Source organism: Rana temporaria, chromosome 4, assembly GCF_905171775.1.
Source record: "Rana temporaria chromosome 4, aRanTem1.1, whole genome shotgun sequence".
NCBI lineage: Eukaryota > Metazoa > Chordata > Amphibia > Anura > Ranidae > Rana > Rana temporaria.
The window spans coordinates 443177562-443196650 of NC_053492.1; the positions used below are offsets into that span (position 1 = coordinate 443177562).

Here is a 19089-nt window from a genome sequence, read left to right on the forward strand (position 1 = left end):
TCAACGAGTGGAGATACCTTCAGTTGGTGTCATTCGTTAAGCGCCTCCCACACCCTTTGAGGTCACGAGAGGAGTACACTACACTGGAACATATGTGCAGTACCGAAAGCTCAAAAGGAAATATTTCCAAAGTATATAAATATTTGCAGAAAATAGATGAGTCGGATACGCTAAACTACATACAAAAATGGGAGAGAGACCTAAGAGTTCCAAGGGGGAAGACGACCATAGGGAGAATTCTTAACTTGACCCACACTTCGGCGGTTGATGTAAGAACCGCCGAGATGAACTTCAAATGCCTGACAGGATGGTACGCTACCCCAGATAAAATTGTTAAATTCAGAGTAGGAGAGTCTGAGGAATGTTGGAGAGGATGTGTGGCAAGAGGAACGATGGCCCACCTGTGGTGGGACTGCATAAAAATCAAAATGTTTTGGGGAAAAGTTTTGGCCCTAATAAAAGAGATAACTAAAAAAGAAGGGGAAGACAACCCTTGGGTAGTCCTCTTTCATGGGGGAGATACACCAGTGAACGAATATAGGGGATCGTTGATTCCGCATTTGTTGAATTCTGCGAAACGATTGATACCCCTAAAATGGAGAAACCCGGAATGCCCGCAAATATGGGAGTGGATCGACTCCGTAGAGGGTACATATAGGAGGGAGAAAGTAAAATATGGCACGGAAAAGAACAAGGCAGGGAACAAGGATATTTGGGAAACATGGACTGAATTTAAAAAGTCTTGGAGATACGCAGAAAATATGAGAGTGGAATAAGAATGCAGTAGTATAGGAAATAAAAATACTAGGTGGAGTCGGGAGATGGTCCGGGGGGGGGGGGACGGGCAGTTGGGGGGGGAGGTGGAGGGAGGGGATAAGGGAGGGGTTTTGCGCTACGGTACCACGCTGTGATAACTTGTTGGACCTTGTACTCATGAGGAATGTTCTAGCCCGTTTTAATTGTTAAAGGGCTGAAAGAAGTTACGTGTGGGGGAGGAAAGAAAAAAAAAAATACTATATACAAAAGTAGAATAACAAATATAGAAACAAGTAAAAATTACCACAAATGATGCTATACCTGAAGGAGAGACGGAATTATGAATAAAATCATGAGCAGGTCTCTTGCTGTGGTTATGTCTGACGTGGCAAAAAAATAATCACTAATGGAGCTGTTAATGCCCAGTTCGATGTTTAACCCCTCAGGGCTCATCGTCTAATAAATTAATCCACTTTGTTTCCCTTCTGGAGAGGTCTGTAACTCTCTTAGAGACTCTCCATGCAGAGAGGACCCTATCCACACCCCAAAATTGGAGAGAAGAGGGGTCTTTTGCATGATGATGCCTGTAGTGTTCTGAAACACTATGATATTTATATCCTTTTAATATTTTGGTTATGTGTTTACCTACTCTTATTTTTGTGTATAAGCGGCTCTTCAATAACATCTAATAAGGCAATATTTGCTAGACACAAGAGTGAATGGCAACAGCATGCTTTATTCTTAGGCCCCTTTCACATGAGGCAGATCCGTTTTAGCGGAGTCCACCAGCTCAGCGGGGGATTGCTAAATTAACCTCCGCTGAGCCAGCGGATGACAGGTCCGTCTCTGCTCACTGAGCGGGGAGGGGCCTGTCAGAGCCCTGCTGATTTCTATAGGGAGATTGGACAAAAACAGACAGCAAGGCCGTTTTCATCAGATCTCATCTGATCCCATTTTTTTCTCTCTAAAACTTAAATAAAAAGATTGACATATAAAGGGATAGGGTACAGGCCCATTTACACCAGAAACTACACATAACAGCACGTTTTTGACTGTATGTTTACATTTGAAGCGCGCATGACATGCGTTTTGAGCTGCGTCTGCAGTGCATTTTTCTATACATTTTTGGGCTCGGCTTTCTTGGCCTAAAGGGGCACAGTGCATTTGAAGCGTGTTTGTAGCGCATTCCTTACATTTGCAGTGCAGAAAAATGCAGTATGCTGTACTTTTTTTTTAACTGCTCTGTACTGCACTGCAATGATGTGAAATATGCCTATAGGATTACTTTGATTTTGGGCTGTCTATGCAGTTGAAGTGCAGTTCAAAATGCATCCAACTTTAGCCAACTGCTTTACGGCCTCTAAAAATAAAAACCTAAGCTGACTTCTTGTCCAGTAATACCATTACTTTAATTTTGATGTCTCATTCCAACATGGCAGCTGATGCAAAGGATGCACAAAAATAGAACACAAGGCAGTTATCAAAGTTTCTGTAAAGATATATGCATTTTTATATGTTTTTAATATTCACACACATTTGCCCTTGCAATACTTCAATTGGACAGTAGGTGGCGAACTTACTCATTAATAACTGGAGCCAGTTGCTTTCCCAGGTCTTCACAGTAAAACCACCTCTCAAATAAAACCTCTGTGGAGGTTATGTCAACATAATACCTTTTGGAACAAAAAAATAAAAATAAAGCACAATATACTTTTAGTCTTGTTAGGTAAAACTATCTATCTATCCATCTCTGCTGTACTCAGTGGAGTAGCGATCTGTTTTGTTGGTCTGGTCAGGTTTTACCTAGGGTTAGTGGTTGATCACTCCTACCTGCTTATGGAAGAAGCTTCTATAAAGTAGAGTAGGAGGGTTATGAATATATTTAACAGACCTCAGCCAATCCCTTTAAAGTGGAGTTCCACCCATTTTTTTATGTTTGTCTGTGCTGCATGCTCTAATCTCATAGTGTTCAGAATGGACAATTTTTATTTAATTTGTTGCTTGTAAATACCTTTATTTTGTAGTCCTTCATTACTTCCTCCTCCTTATTTGCCTAGGCTATTTGCAAGGGTTTCTGGGATAGGCATCATGTTTCCCAGTAGTCCTTGCAAACCTGACTGAAACCTATTACATTGCTTGTGCACTGAGCATGTGGGAGATATGCAAAGCTGAAATCCAGGAAGTCATACAGTCTGGCTTCATGATGCCCACACTTAAGATGGCCACGGTCTATTTTTAGATTATAAACTATTTAAATGCTGTAACAACCTAACAAAACGGACCTTAGTTTACAGACTAACTTTACTAGAATACATTAAGCTTGTGTATTACAGGGGTATTTATATTTAAAAAGTGAAATTGTGGGTGGAACTCCCCTTTAAAGAGGTGTTCAGAAGGTGGCTAGCGAGACAATAAATATTTAGGAGGTTCAGAGGGTTCTTATCCTACAGCTGCTGCCTCTGGGATTCAGCCCATGTACCTGGGAGCTGATGTTGAACCTCAGCATGTGCTTGGCTGTGGGTCTGAGAAAATCTGGATTTAGTGATACTTGTTGGAGGGCATCACCTGTGGAGGCTGAACTAAGGAGGGGTCCTGGAATCACAGGGAAACATTGCGTGGAAGTTAGTAGGCAACAGCTATCCTTGACCATTGTGAGCAGGTTCTCTGCTAAAGACTCTGGGCCGGATTCAGAAAGAAGATACGACGGCGTATCTCCTGATACACCGTCGTATCTCTGAGTCCGGCCGTTGTATCTATGCGCCTGATTCATAGAATCAGGTTACGAATAGTTATGCCTAAGATCCGACAGGTGTAAGTGACTTACACCGTCGGATCTTAGGCTGCAATTCCAGGCCGGCCGCTAGGTGGCGCTTCCATATCTTTTATGCGTCGAATATGCTAATGAGCATTTACGCCGATTCAGAAACGAACGATCGCCCGGCGCTTTTTTTTTTTCGTCGTTTGCGTTCGGCTTTTTCCGGCGGAAAGTTACCCCTGCTATAGGAGGGGTAAGTGCGGCGTATCCTATGTCAAGTATGGCCGTCGTTCCCGCGCCGAGTTTTGAATTTTGTACGTCGTTTGCGTAAGTCGTTCAAAAATACGGCTGGACGTAATTTACGTTAACGTCGAAACCAATGACGTCCTTGCGACGTCATTTGGAGCAATGCACGCTGGGAAAATTTGCTGAATAAAGCACTTGCCTCAAAAACTTGCGGCGGCGTAACGTAAATCAGATAGGTTACACGGATCTAAAGATCCGCTGACCTATCTGAATCTGACCCTCTCGTTGTGCATGTGTTTGGGGAAGTAAGTGCCATTGATTGCTGTAAGGACTGGGACTGCTTGCATCCCAGATAGCAATGTATTGTGCTGCAAGTTTAAAAATGACTTGCTAAGCTATTGCTAGACTTGCCAGGCTTTACAAGTTTGTTGAACAATTGCAGCAAGTCCACATTGCAGGACACCAGATCAAAATTCTATGCAAACATTCTGCAAGTCTGCTGCAAGTTCTGGTTCAGTTATTTTGATCAATAGTCATCCCACCACAGGGGTCACTGTGGGAGCCAGAGGGAGAGCGGGAGAGGCCCAGGTGGCCATCCCTTCAGAGCGCATGCGCCGGTGACATTACCAGCTGAATGTACAGTATATATTTCCTAAAAAGTGCACATTTAGGAGATATTTTCAGTACCTATAGGTAAAAGTCAGAGATGGGAGTTTACTCCAACTTTAAAATATGAGAACAGGTTATATATTTTGGTTTCATAAATATTTTATTTACTATAGAGCAAATTATGTCTTACCGTAGGCCGTCTGTTTCAGTTTTTAACCTCCTCCTCTCGAGCACCAGGCCCACGGTGTTTGAGAATCTTTGCGGAGAGTGCGGGATTCGAGCAGGAAGCAGAAACATCTGTGCAGACAGAACGTGTTATTGTGGAATGGTTTGGAGAAAATTCATGCAAATACAACATTATCTTCCTGCAGTAAGCCGTAATTAAGCCTCACCCATGACAATTCTCTAATCAAACTCACCAATAACTAAATAACCCGCAAAGGCAGACAAATTCACAGATGTCCTTGGGAAGGCCAGGTCATATAGACGTTTCAGTATCAGCTTTGTCTCTACTCATGCTTGTGTTTTGTTACCATTACAATTATCCCTGCAGAGATACAGCTTGTGTGGAATTCAGTTTACCTAAAGGTCAGCGGCGGCCCGTCCATAAGGGGCACATTTATATATATTTTTTTTCATTGAGCACATTTATATACATCACAGTGTATATTATGTAGCACCCTCCTAGGTGAGTGCTAGAAGAGAGTATAGTTTTTGGTCTTTCTGCTTACCAGGAAGAAGCCTGGTACACACGATCGGATTTTCCGCAGACAAAGCGTAGGACTTTTGTCCGAAGGGCATTGGCCATAAACTTGTCTTGCATACAAAACAGCAAATAATTGTCGGCCAACAAACACAAAACAACGTGTTTTTTCAGCTCTTTAGCGCCACCCTTTGGGCAACTTCTGCTAATGTTGTGTTATGATTAGCATCGCTTCTGAGCATGCGTGTTTGTACTTTGGATTTTTTTCCAAAGGACTTCTGTACACACGATTGGATAATCCGACAACACACATTTATTGTCGGAAAATTGTAAAGCATGCTGTCCAACATTTGTTGGCAGAAAATCCAACAACAATTGTCCGATGGAGTATACAAACAGCCTGCCATCATACCGAAAATCCGAATGTGTGTACGGGCCTTTAGAGTGCTCTCTGTCTACCAGGGAGCAGGATCTATTGGTTAGGTCTGCTCATTGTGCTCGGGTGGGGCTCAGCTTGTTTGACTATCCCTCACTGGTCCAATAGGGAGGAATATTGGACAAAGGAAGGGGACCTGACAAGTGAGTGCACAGGCTTTGTTACAGTCCTGGCAATTGGCAGAGGAAAAGTGCTGCATTGCATGTTGGGATACTGTATAAAAACCCAGGGTACATGTGCTCAGAGTTAGTTGAGTCCAGGAGGGAGAGGGCCGCTGCCCTCTCCTCCGGTGAGATGGTTGTGCAGTCTTTGGTGGTCGACCAAGGGCCTAGAACAGGGGTGGGGAACCTTTTTTCTGCCAAGGGCTATTTGAATTTTTGTAACATCATTTGGGGGCCGTACAAAATGATCAACTTAGCCTGTTATATTTGGTCAAACAGTAACCCCCACAGTAGTGCAGACCTCAGACAGTAACCCCCACAGTAGTGCAGACCTCGGACAGTAACCCCCACAGTAGTGCAGACCTCAGACAGTAACCCCCACAGTAGTGCAGACCTCGGACAGTAACCCCCACAGTAGTGCAGACCTCAGACAGTAACCCCCACAGTAGTGCAGACCTCAGACAGTAACCCCCACAGTAGTGCAGACCTCAGACAGTAACCCCCACAGTAGTGCAGACCTCAGACCTCAGACAGCGGCGTGTGTTTCCCTCGAGCGCGGGCTCCTCCCCCTCTGTGAGTGTGAACAGAGAGGAGGGCCGCTGCCGGGTGTACCAAGATGGCCGCCGATCCGGAGCTAGGCCGAAGCCGGGGACTTTCCTAGGCCGAGGCTCCAAATGGTGTGACCCGTTCGGATCACGGATCGGTGACGATCTGTTGCACCCCTAATCAGAAGGAGCCGAAACTACAAGGTAAACATCGGCTCCTTCTGACAGCTCCGCAGACACACACTCAGCGGCACGGGGGGGGCCGGATGGAATGATTTTGCGGGCCGGGCCGCAGGTTCCCCACCCCTGGCCTAGAAAGAGAGAAGCTGAACCCAGAGGTTTTGCAGAGCTGACTGGAAGGGAGACACCAGGAAGTTTCTGTTTCTGCCTACTGTGAGTACAGATCTGTGTCTTTGGGGCCTGTCAAGTAAGGGCCACTCCTTCAGCGAGAAGAGTCAGTGGACGGGTGTCAGTAAAGGGGATGCTAGAGAGTATCCTGAAGATAATATAGTACAGGGGTCTCCAAACTTTTTAGCCCAAGGGCCACATTGTAGATTTTATAAATATTCGAGGGCCGAAAAAATGTATTTAGAAATAAATGAATAAAAATGTAAATAATCACATCAGAGCCTTTCTGCACTTCTGTGTCCCCGTCAGAGCCTTTACGCACGTCTTTGTCCCAGTCAGAGCCTTTACTCACGGCTGTGTGCCCGTCAGAGCCTTTCCTCACTTCTGTGTCCCCGTCAGAGCCTTTCCGCACGTCTGTGTCCCCCATCCTGATTACACCCCCAGATACCCCCCCCAATATAACACCACCCGCCCAGATACCTGATTACCACCACCCCAGATCACATCGCCCTAAATCTCTCCACTCTGATCACACCCCCCCCCCCTCCTCATACCTCTCTCCTAACACACCCCTCCACCATCACACACACCTTTTGGGTTTTGCATTCCTGCAGGCAGTTCCTCCCAGTCCTGCGGCTCCTCCTCCAGATGATGTCAGTGGAGGAATCTGCAGCACACCAGGGTGGGTTAGCTTCCACTGGAACAGGCACAATACCTTCATAGAAATCTGGCAGCTGCACAGAGTCTCCTCCACTCCAACCTCGCCCTCTGCCACACCTCCTCCTCTACCACCACTCCCCTAGCCCAACCTCCTCCTTTGCCACCACTCCCCCAGCCTAACCTCGTCCTCTGCCACCACTCCCCCAGTCTAACCCTCCTCCTCTGCTGCCACTCCCCCAGCCTAACCTCGTCCTCTGCCACCACTCCCCCAGCCCAACCTCCTCCTCGTCTGTCGCCACTCCCTTAGCCCAACCTCCTCCTCTGCCGCCACTCCCCCAGCCTAACCTCCTCCTCTGCCGCCACTCCCCCAGCCCAACCTCCTCCTCTGCCGCCACTCCCCCAGCCCAACGTCCTTCTCTGCCGCCACTCCCCCAGCCCAACCTCCTCCTCTGCCACTACTTCCCCAGCCCAACCTCCTCCTCTGCCACCACTCCCCCAGCCTGACTCCAGCACGCACAGCCAGCCCACATCCATGCTGCCCGACAACGGGGCCCCGGCTCTTTCCTGCATGCATGGGAATCCGCCCACCATCCTCTGCCTCATTGGATCCGCTCTGACAGCGGCACACATACATCACCCCACCTGCCTAATGCTCTGTCCTACTGCCCGCACGGGGGAATTGAAGCAGGCAGTCTCTGAATAAGCTGCGGGCCAGATAAAACATCCAAGCGGGCCAGATGTGGCCCTGCGGGCCGGGGGTTTGGAGACCCCTGATGTTGTGCATCAAGCCTGCTGCTAGTGAGAGCAAGAAGACTTAATTCCTCCATACATGTGGCTGTATGGTTAAAGCAGTGTGATGGGTTCCACAAATGATCTGGTGAGACCAAGTGAGAGAGTTGCCCTTAATCATTGAGAATAGTTCCAGTTGGAGTATCCCACTAATCCCTTCTCCCTTCCAAGTTCCTAAGTAAAAAAATACATAAAAAAATACCCTGGACTGGTCATTGAGTACCAAGCAAGCAGGAGAAAGGGTAGGACAAGTGGAAACCTAGAAACCAGCTGCAGATACCCAGAGAGAGGCCTATGACGTCAGCACCTAGCAAGCGCTGCAATTCTATAATAGCAAGCACAGTTTTTTTTGCGTAGAGAACATTACTCTTGCGGACTGTATATCATTGCTTTAACCACTAGGTTTGGAACAGAAGCTAGTACTAGATTATGAATTTTTAAAATGTTGTATATATTTTCTCACTATTGGCACAAATGTATTTATGTTTTGCATATATGTCCTATGCCCTATGGCATGTATGATACAACAGTGCCATCTAGAGATCGAATAGGAGAACGCTTCTCCCACTGAAACACAGTATTGCAAAAAGGGCCACACCCATGTGGAAATGGTAAAACATTTAAAATAAAAAGCCAAACGACAGAGAATGAAAGGGGTACTTAAAAATGAGGTAACACTAAGGAAGGTCTGTACAGTCAGAAGAAGCTAAACCTAAAGACGCTTTTTAAGTTAAGTAACTTTTAAGCATATTTCTACTGTTTACAAACCATAGTTTCTGCTTATTTGCTAGGAAGTAGGTAGCATTTTCTGGTTAAAGGTAGCGCAGGGCCACCATCATGAACTATGGGGCCCCTTACACAGCTTCAGGTATGGACCTCCTGGAGCAGAGAACCGAGGGGGGGGTGTTGCCGCCTGAAATTATGGTGCAGATATTATGCACTTGTCCAGTGCTTTTCAGACGAAAGGGTTTAATCTACTGTACCTCACAATCTATCTCTTCCATCGCTCTTGTCTCAGGCACACTTGGTTTACACCCCTCCACTCCACTTAAAACCTCCCCTGTTTTTCCAAACCCCAATTAAACTGGTAGGGTGCCCAGAAGGTGGCTGGGAGAGTGCATAAATAGCGTGGAGCCTAAGGTAGCAGAGTTTTTGTCCGGGAGAAGAAGTTCCCAGGCTGAAGGGCTGCTGACTTTATGGGCAGTACAGCTGAAGATTATACTTGTGTTCACTGAGGTCCCAGCTGTGCTTTGGGGGGCCTATTCTGCTACAATTCTCTGGAGCTACGAGTAAGAATCACGTGATGTGAAACAGGTCAGCCACCTTTTTCCTGTTGTCCACTACATTTTGACTGCATTGCTTTGGTTGTTTTTTGGATTTTATTTGTACAATAAAGACATCGTTTTAAGGAGTGCGGCAGTCGGCAGTCCAGGACCTTCTTCTATCCAATGTACCTGTGCATAGCCAGCACCCTTTTGGTTTAGTGGGACGGAAGCAAAGCCAAGGGATCAACTGTTTTTAGAGCGGTATTATCTGTCACAATTCTCTGGAGGTAAGAGGAGTTTCACCGGTGATCTGGTCTGGAAGATTCACCAAGGAATTGTCTGTGTGAGGCTGGAGGGAAACATCTATGTACCCGGGGACACTGAATAAAGGATCCTAGGGACTGTGGCTGCTGTTAACCCCTAATGCACCAATAGTAAGGAACATTGCTTAGTGTCCCAGTGCTTTCCATTTCCTGATATTTTGCTGAAGGGACTGTTCTAGGAAGTAACTGCAGAGAGAATAGTGTCCTCTCATTACTATCTGAAATATCCCACAGCTCCCATGAGACCAATCCAGGTTAACCAGCAATAAGGTTTGAAAAAGGCAACCCCTAGAACATGGCTTCTCAACCTGTGGCCCTCCAGCTGTTGCAGAACTACAAGTCCCATGATGTATTGCAAGGCTATCAGTTAAACACGCATGACTCCCAAAGGATGAGGCATGATAGGACTTGTAGTTCCGCAACAGCTGAAGGGCCACAGGTTGAGCACCCATGCCCTAGATTGTTTATTGAGCTAAAAGAGTGCATGTTGCTCTTTGCCTGGCTACTGCTACACTAGTGGGAAAAGAACCTGGGACAAAAATAAGTGGCCCTTTTCTGGGGTTGAGCGCTGCATCCACTATACTGTCAATCTAGTCAAGAGCATACCCTCTCTATATATCAATACAGCTTTAGCAAGCTTAGACTCTGCCCCGAACAATCAGCGAGATTTCAATCTGATACCTTTATATTATTTGCAATGAACAGTAGAAATGTACACTTGATATGTCTTGAAACTTCATAAATATTTATTGAAAGTGAAAAAAATGTTTTTGAGTTCTCAGAGCTCCCTGAGTCAGTGACTATTGGGTAGATTCAGTAAGAGTTAGGCCGACTTATCAGAAGATAAGCCGACCTAACTCAGAATCTACGCCGACTCATGTTTAAGCGTATGCTCAAACAGAGATACGCTTAAACATATCTAAGATACGACGGCTTGCGCCGTCCTATCTTAGATTGCAATATTTTGGATGGCCGCTAGGTGGCGCTTCCATTGCGGTCGGCGTAGAATATGTAAATGAGGAGATACGCCGATTCACGAACGTACGCCCGGCCGACGCAGTACTTTTACGCCGTTTACGTAAGAGATAGGCCGCGTAAAGTTGGAGCTTAGCCCTACATGGAATAGTAATGTTAAGTATGGCCGCCGTTCCCGCGTTGAAATTCTAATTTTTTACGTAGTTTGCGTAAGTCGTCCGTAAATTGAGATTTACGTTGTTTACGTCCACGTCAAAATCAATAGGCCCGTGCGGCGTACTTAGCTGCAATGCACACTGGGAGTTGTAGGCGCCCGGCGCATGCGCAGTAAAAATAAAACCGTAAAAAACGTGAGGTCAAGCGCCATTAACATAAAACACGCCCCCCTCAAACACATTTGAATTAGGCGCCCTTACGCCCGCCGATTTAGGCTACGCCAACTTAACTTAGCAGGCAAGTACATTGTGAATCATGTACTTGCCTCGCTAACTTACGGCGGCGTAGCTTAAATTCCTTAAACTACGCCACCGCAAAGTTACACCAACGTACCTGAAGGGAGGAACGCCAAAACGGCACTTGCCTTACCACACAGGTGTGTGTTTGTTCACAGGTCTTCACAGGTGAGTATAAAGTGGCTGTACAAGCTCCCAGAGGAGCTGGCTCCCAGTTGATGGTGGCTTCACATGTGGACTCTCTGATCAGAAGTGCATTCTTTGATCAAAAGTGCAAGTTAAAAACCAGGAGTTTGAAACAGGAGGTAAGACAGGAGTCTTCATTATTTTTTTCATTCACTGATCCAGAACAAGCTTGCAGCTAATAAAGTTGGAACTCTTGCTATATAGATTCAGCGGTGCAGCAGACGCTCTCATCTTAGTCTGCTCACCCCAGGGTTAGTGAGAGCAGGACGCTCTCAAACGAGTCGGCTCTCCCCAGGGATAGTGCAGCCAGGCAGGGTCCACCACACCCCCCTAGCCAATTGATCCAGGGTTGCACCGATCGCCGTTAAGGGGTCAGGAAGGAATTTTTTCCCCCGATCGCTGCAGATTGGCACAGCACGCCTGGGGTTTTTCGCCTTCCTCTGGACCAATCTGGGAGAGAAGACTCAACGAGTGACGGCTCACTTGGACAGTCTTCCACCCATCACGTCCGGCGTCTCGCGGCTCTTTCCGCATCCGCCCCAGACCAGGCCTCATTCGCGGCCGCCGCAATTAGGAAAGACTGACGACAATGTGACTGGCGACAATGGCTAATCTGCGATACTCTGCGGACTCTATTCGGGGTCTGAGACAATTCGCAACAGCATTACCAGCCGTCACCAAAAAGGCCTTAAAAATAGAGCAACTTTTGAGATTCGATCGACGATCGACCATCAAAAATTTCAACCATTTAACCCAGCTTGAGCACATATCATGTGCTTTGATCAACACAAGATCGGCAGTAAAACACCGATTAGAAATCCACGATTTCTTACTACAAAATGATCTAGACTGCCTCTTTATTACAGAAAGCTGGCTCTCAGACGACTGCAACACCATTCTCGGAGAATTGGTGCCAGAAAACTATCGCATTATAACGGAAAACAGAATAGGGCAAAGAGGAGGAGGCCTGGCGGTGATCCACAAGAATCGCATTACAATCACTAAGCCAGCTCTTCAAAATCCTCTTCCATTCATGGAAACCCTTACTCTTCAACTTCAAACTTCCCCCCAGGAGACTGTTCACATTCTCCTCTGCTATAGGCCACCTGGGCCAAAATCGCAGTTTTTGCCATCATTAACGGAGTTTATATCCACTTATACCCTTAACAGCAAACACCTTTTGCTGCTCGGGGACTTTAATCTGTGGGCCAACTCCGCACAGGATCCCATTGCGGACGCCTGCATTGATCACCTGGAGGGATTAGGGCTACAGCAACTTATATGCGGGCCAACACATGCTTCAGGTCACACACTCGACCTAATTTTCAGACAAAATCTGAAAATAAGCATTTTAGAAAATGAACCATTGCCATGGACAGACCACCATGCAATTAATTTCATAATCTCCAAAATTCCCCCAGTGATAAAAGCACCCAAGCCGGTGACAATACACTGGGCTAGATCTCAGAAGAAGCTCCATTCGGAACTCTTCAAATCTACCTTGGGAAACAGAATCAAAACAATCCATCCACATCAAACAGCCGCAGATACACTGGATGCCATAAACGCAGCCCTGCTACAGTCAGCCGATTCAGTAGCACCGAAACGCAAAGCCTGCATCCGAAAAAGAAAGTCCGGCTGGTTCAACAACCAGCTGTCGCTTCTGAAGCAAGAAAAGAAGCCCTGCAGAGGATAACCTCATCATCTACAAGGCAATAACAACACGATATCATAAAGAAATCTTCAAAGCCGAGAAACACCATTTTTCTATGGCGATTAACAGCGCCCTAAACCCCCCTGCGAACTCTTCAAGATGGTCACCCAGACCATGAATCCAGGATGTCTTGAAGTCCCCAACTCAGACACCCAAGAGTTCTGCAATGAACTATCGGATTTCTTCATCAACAAAATTGAAAGAATCCGGGAAAGCATCATGCAAAACAATACCCCCCTCAACCCCACCGTCAATCAACCACAAAACACCCACAGAAACGCTCTACAATCAACAAAGTTCACTCTGGAACCGATCTCCATCGATACCACAAAAAATATCATTGGTGCTTTGCGGAACAGCACATCGCCCAATGATATCATCCCCACCAAACTGCTGAAGGAATGTGCCGACATCCTGGCACCACCCATCACACAGCTTATAAACCAGTCATTTAAGGAAGGCACAGTGCCATCCCTGTTGAAAGAGGGCACAATCCAGCCCATCTTGAAAAAACCTAACCTGGATCCCAAGGACCCAACTCACCGCCGTCCCATAACAGGCCTAAATGTTCTCTCCAAGATAATGGAGAAAGTAGTGGTACAACAGCTGCAACAGCATCTAGATACCCACAATCTACTGGATCCATTACAATCAGGCTTCCGTCCCGGACACGGGACAGAAACGGCCTTACTCAAAATATGGGACGATGCCCTCGAGGCCGCAGACGAAGGAGAATCTTGTCTCCTGGTTCTGCTGGACCTAAGCGCAGCCTTTGACACGGTAGACCACAAACTGTTACTGATGCGACTAGCCAAGGTAGCAGAAGTCGCAGAAGGTGATTTACCATGGTTTTCTTCCTTTCTTGAAAACCGATCACAAACAGTTAAATTGGGTTGTTTCACGTCGGAAAAGCGCACGGTGTCATGTGGAGTCCCCCAAGGATCCCCCCTGTCACCGGTGCTTTTCAACATCTATCTTCGCCCTCTCTTTGATATTATCAGTAGCCAAGAACTACTCTATCACTCTTATGCAGACGATACGCAACTGTATTTTCGCATCTGCAACAAAAAGGATCATCATCTCAGTTTAGAGAAATGTCTCTCTTTGATAGAAAACTGGATGACTAAGAGTTATCTTAAACTCAACAGTTCAAAAACAGAACTCCTTATGTTTCACGCCAGCCGAAAGAGTCAACTGGCAACAACCTGGACACCCCCGCCCATTCTGGGCCAAATCATCACCCCTAGCTCCAAAGTCAAAAGTCTCGGGGTCATCTTCGACACCTTCATGACAATGGATGCACAAATAGGGTCAGTAGTCAGCGGAGCGCACCATCTGTTGCGCCTACAGACTTATTCCATTTATCCCCAAAGAAGACGTAGCAGTCGTGGTGGGAACAATCGTGAATTCCAGACTGGACTATGCTAACGCCCTGTACCTCGGACTCCCAAAGTACCAAATCTCCCGTCTGCAAGTCGTTCAGAATACGGCCGCCAGACTGGTGACTGGGAAAAAAAAATGGGAATCAATCTCACCTTCGTTGAGAACCCTTCACTGGCTGCCAGTAAAAGACAGAATTGCATTTAAAGCACTCTGCCTGACACATAAGTGCATCCATGGGAAGGCTCCGCAATATCTTTGCGACAAGATAGAACCTCACAATTCAAATCGCGTTCTGCGATCCACCGACCAAAATCTGGTCAGGGTACCAAAAACCAAATACAAGTCCAAAGGAGAAAGAAGGTTTGCTTTTCAGGGTCCTAGACTATGGAACGCTTTACCAACCAGCATTCGGTTGGAGGAAAACCATCTGACTTTCAGAAGACGGATCAAAACTCTGCTCTTTTGATGTCATGAGACACGAACAACTAGCGCCCAGAAGCGATTCAGTTCGCATGCGCCGCGCTTTATAAGTTTTTCATTCATTCATTCAAAGGAAATTTGTTATAATTAAGGAAAATTTGAGATCTGTTTAATCTTAATTGCGGTTAGGAGAGGTCGATTGTAAAATAAAACTATGTGCTATCCCAAAAATATTTTTTTATTGGAGGGGAGGGGGGTGCCTTTAAATATAACATATTTCCTGTCTAAAATAAGTCAAATTGTCGTGTTATCTGCTGTACCTCTCCTTCTCTGATGTGGATATCTCTGTGTTCTCCATTTTCAATGATCTTCAGACACATGTCCCCTTCCAGCTGGTAAAATAACTAGAAAACAGGAAAATTGAAAATTCAGTTTAACTTCAGAGTTTTGGTTTACTAAACCGTGTTTTGGAACTTTATGTGCTTTAATCAGTCACAAGGATTGAAGCATAAAGGCAGTCTTCACTATCAGGCTCACTGTAGTATAATTTGCAATCACTGTGTAAGGACAGCTAGCATAGAAAAAGTTGTGTAGCACCCTCCTAGTTAGGCTGCTAGGTTTGACTGGGCAAATTTAGTCCTTTGGCTCTCCTGTAACCAGTCGAGCAGTGTGTGATTGTTTTAGCCTGCTCTGTATTCTGCAGGCTGCAAGTTTGATTGCTTTCCCCTGGTTTCTGAAGACTTCCAGGATAAAGTGGGTGGAAGAGTCAAACAGGTTGCCTGAATATTTATGTAGTTCCAGCCAATGCGGGAGGTGTGCCCAGATTGTGGTTTGGGAGTACATAAATGGTTTGGAACCACAGAGAGAGGGATTATTTTGCCAGGAGGAGAGGTTCCCATCCAGAAGGGCTGCCTGTCATTCCTGGCTATCCTGCAAAGGGTCCAGACGGTCTCATTGAGGCCCCAGCTGTCTTAGCTGGGGAGCCTATCCTTCTACAAGTTCTTCAGGAGCTTAAAGCGGTTGTATACCCGCATTTGTTTTGTTTTTTTTACACCTGAAAAGTAAAAGCCATAATGAGCTAGTATGCACCGCATACTAGTTCATTATGAAATACTTACCTTAAAACGAGGTGTAGGGAACTTACCTGGTCTATGCCGAGCGAGGATTTGTGCGGATTTCCATGCGATGGAGTGTACACACCATTGCATTGAAATCCGCGCCGAAATCCTCTGGCGATGACGTGTCGCGCCGTCGCCGCGATTATGACGCGGCGACGTGCGCGACGCTGTCATATAAGGAATTCCACGCATGCGTCGAATCATTACGACGCATGCGGGGGATCCCTTCGGACGGATGGATCCGGTGAGTCTATACAGACCAGCGGATCCATCCGTTGGGATGGATTCCAGCGGATAGATTTGTTTAGCATGTCAGCAAATATTTATCTGCTGGAATCCATCCCAGGGGATAAATATCTGCGGAAACAGATCCGCTGGAGTGTACACACCATAGGATCTATCCGCTGAAACCCATTCGCTGGGATTTTTCAGCGGATGGATTCTATCGTGTGTATGGGGCCTAAGCCTTTTGGACACTGAATACAGACCCAAGGGGTTAAGGATTTCAGTGACTGTTGCTGTTGCACTGAAGCAAAGGTTTTCCTGGCCTGGGACGTTGCTAAAGGTGCCCCATGTTATGCCCTACTACTTAAGGGACTGTGTCCAGAATCTATTATAAAGGGAAGAGTGTCCTTATATGACTTGTTGGAGTTTTTTTGTGAATGAGCAACCCTTACTCAAAAAAAAAGACCAAAACATACCGTCGCCTCCAGTTTCGTATAACATAGAAATAATCGGGGGCATTCCGGTCCCTGATCAGCTCTATGGTAACCCAGCGGATGCACCGCCTTCAGTGCCAGGAGAGACCGAAGATCCTGGAATAGAAATCACTTAATCCAGTGGCTAATTAGCTGCTCAAAACCAAATAGAGAATCGCCTGCAGATTAAAAAAATAAATAATACTTAGTTGATGGCTGTAGCTGCAAGCATCTGCCCGCTATAAGCTTCTGAACTAATGAACTATAATACTATATGTATGTAAGCCGGTCCGGAAGTGGATAAACAAAATTCAAATTTTTTAAGTCAGAATTCCGATTTTACCAAATGTTAATACATTTTGAAGAATGGCCCCAGGGGCTCTTCCAAGTTTCTGAAAGCAAGGATTTTGGAGAACAAAAGAGTGGTACAGTAGGTAATTTTTTATGTCACACGAAATTTGTGGTTTTTATCAAGTGCAAATTTCAGTAAAAAATAAAATTTCAGAATTCTGGCTTTTAAATCACGGAATTCTGACTTAAAAAGTCAGAATATAATTCTTGTAAACTTCTTTTAGTAAGGCACCAGTGCTCATCCGTAAAAATATGTTCTGTTTGGGAATTTAACCACTTCAATACCGGCCCATTGTAAAATGACGTCCACAAAGAACCCCTACCGTTCAGAGTGGGCGTCATATGACGTCCTGGGCTTTGTGGGGGGGATATCTGAATGATGCCTGCAGCTAGTGACATCATTCAGATATCCTTCTCTTCTGCCGGCGATTCTGCACAACGTAAGAACGATCATAGAGGCGGTTCCGCCGCTAGATCGTTCTTACAGGCGGCGGGATGTCCCCTCCCGCCGCCATCTGGTGCTTCTCCGGGCTCTCCCGTGCCATCGGGGGCCCGGAGAACGAATCGTCCAGCGCTGGCAGGAAGCATAGAGATGACTGGTGACCAGATGGTCACCAGTCATCTCTATGACCATCGGAGGACCCGGGCGCGATGTGATGACGTCACGCCCGGGTCCCCGTAAGTAAACAAAGCCGCAATTGCGGCTGCTAAGCAACAGTACGCATGAGATTGGTGAATTTTTTTTCACCGATTTCATGCTTTCCAGCCTGGAGGAGAGATGTGGGGTCTTATTGACCCCGCATATCTCCATAAAGAGTACCTGTCACACACATTCCTATTACAAGGGATGTTTACATTCCTTGTAATAGGAATAAAAGTGATAATAAAAAAAATTTAATTAAAAAAAAAAGTGTAAAAAAAAAAAAAAAATATGTAAAATTGAACGCCCCTGTCCCCACTAGCTTGCGGCCAGAAGCGAACGCAAGTCCCGCCGACATGTGTAAACGCTGTTTAAATCACATATGTGAGGTATCGCCGCGTGCGTTACAGTGCCAGCAACAATTCTAGCACTAGATCTCCTCTGTAAATCTAAACTGGTAACCTGTAAAAAAATTCAAAGCGTTGCCTATGGAGATTTTTAAGTACCGAAGTTTGGCGCCATTCCATGAGTGTGCGCAATTTTAAAGCGTGACATGTTAGGTATCTATTTACTCGGTGTAACATCATCTTTCATATTTTACAAAAAAATTGGGCTAACTTTATTGTTTTGTTATTTTTTTAATTCATGAAACAATTTTTTTCCCCAAAAAAAGGCGTTTGAAAAATTATTGTGCAAATACCGTGCAAGATAAAACGTTTCAATGACTGTCGTTTTATTCCCTAGGGTGTCTGCTAAAAAAACATATATAATGTTTGGGGGTTCTGCGTAATTTTCTAGCAAAAAAATTATGATTTGTACATGTAGGAGAGAAGTGCCAGAATAGGCCTGGTATGGAGGTGTGTATAAAAGCCCTGTATGGAAGTGGTTAAGCTAATCTTTAGCCCTAATTTTTTTTTTAAAACGTATGCAAAAAAAAAAATGCAAGAATTGTAGTGAAAGCGTTAAGCATAGCTGCGCTATTATCCGGAGAGCATTTCATGTTCACTGGTTGATCTTACTTGTCAGCTGGAATGGATCTTTAATCTCTGTTGTTCATTTTTTTCAGCACACAAGAATCATTTAGCCAAAATATGAAGATTACATTTTCAGTCTTAATCAACTGTTTAATGGATAATTTAATTAGTCGATTATTCTTCTTCATTTTTATTCTCCTGAAATCCAGCGTCAGGGCAAACTTAATTATCGAAATGTGTAAGTTATCAGTCCCAAGATGTAAAAGTCTTTATGCCTGTCTTACCTAGTTTCAGAAAATTACTAATGTGTAGTTCTGCATTTATTTAGCAACTTATACTAAATTTGCTGAAAAGTTTAGTGGTCAGTAACACTGGAAGCCAAAACAGATTATAGCGCACACATGCAAAAATGACATTTATCCTGCAAGGCTAGTTAAAAACACCTGAACATATTAAAAAATACGGGGGTTTGGTCACAATATATGGTCATATAGTGCTAAGCCCACTTACTGCGACAAAGTACCCCGAATTAGGACCACCAAGGGCGTCCTCATTGATTATTTGATGACTGGAAGATCTCAG

At 45.4% G+C, this 19089-nt stretch overlaps 1 protein-coding gene across 1 annotated transcript in view; it reads right to left on the reverse strand.

The window, feature by feature from the left end:
• HAAO (3-hydroxyanthranilate 3,4-dioxygenase) overlaps nt 1-19089 on the reverse strand; it is a 64831-nt gene that overhangs the window by 37926 nt on the left and 7816 nt on the right. Inside the window, exons 3-5 of the mRNA XM_040351529.1 lie at nt 15047-15130; nt 4557-4663; nt 2337-2429 (exon numbers count right to left, since the gene is read on the reverse strand). Of these exons, the coding sequence (XP_040207463.1) occupies nt 2337-2429; nt 4557-4663; nt 15047-15130 (284 nt within the window). The remainder of the gene's footprint in view (nt 1-2336; nt 2430-4556; nt 4664-15046; nt 15131-19089) is intronic.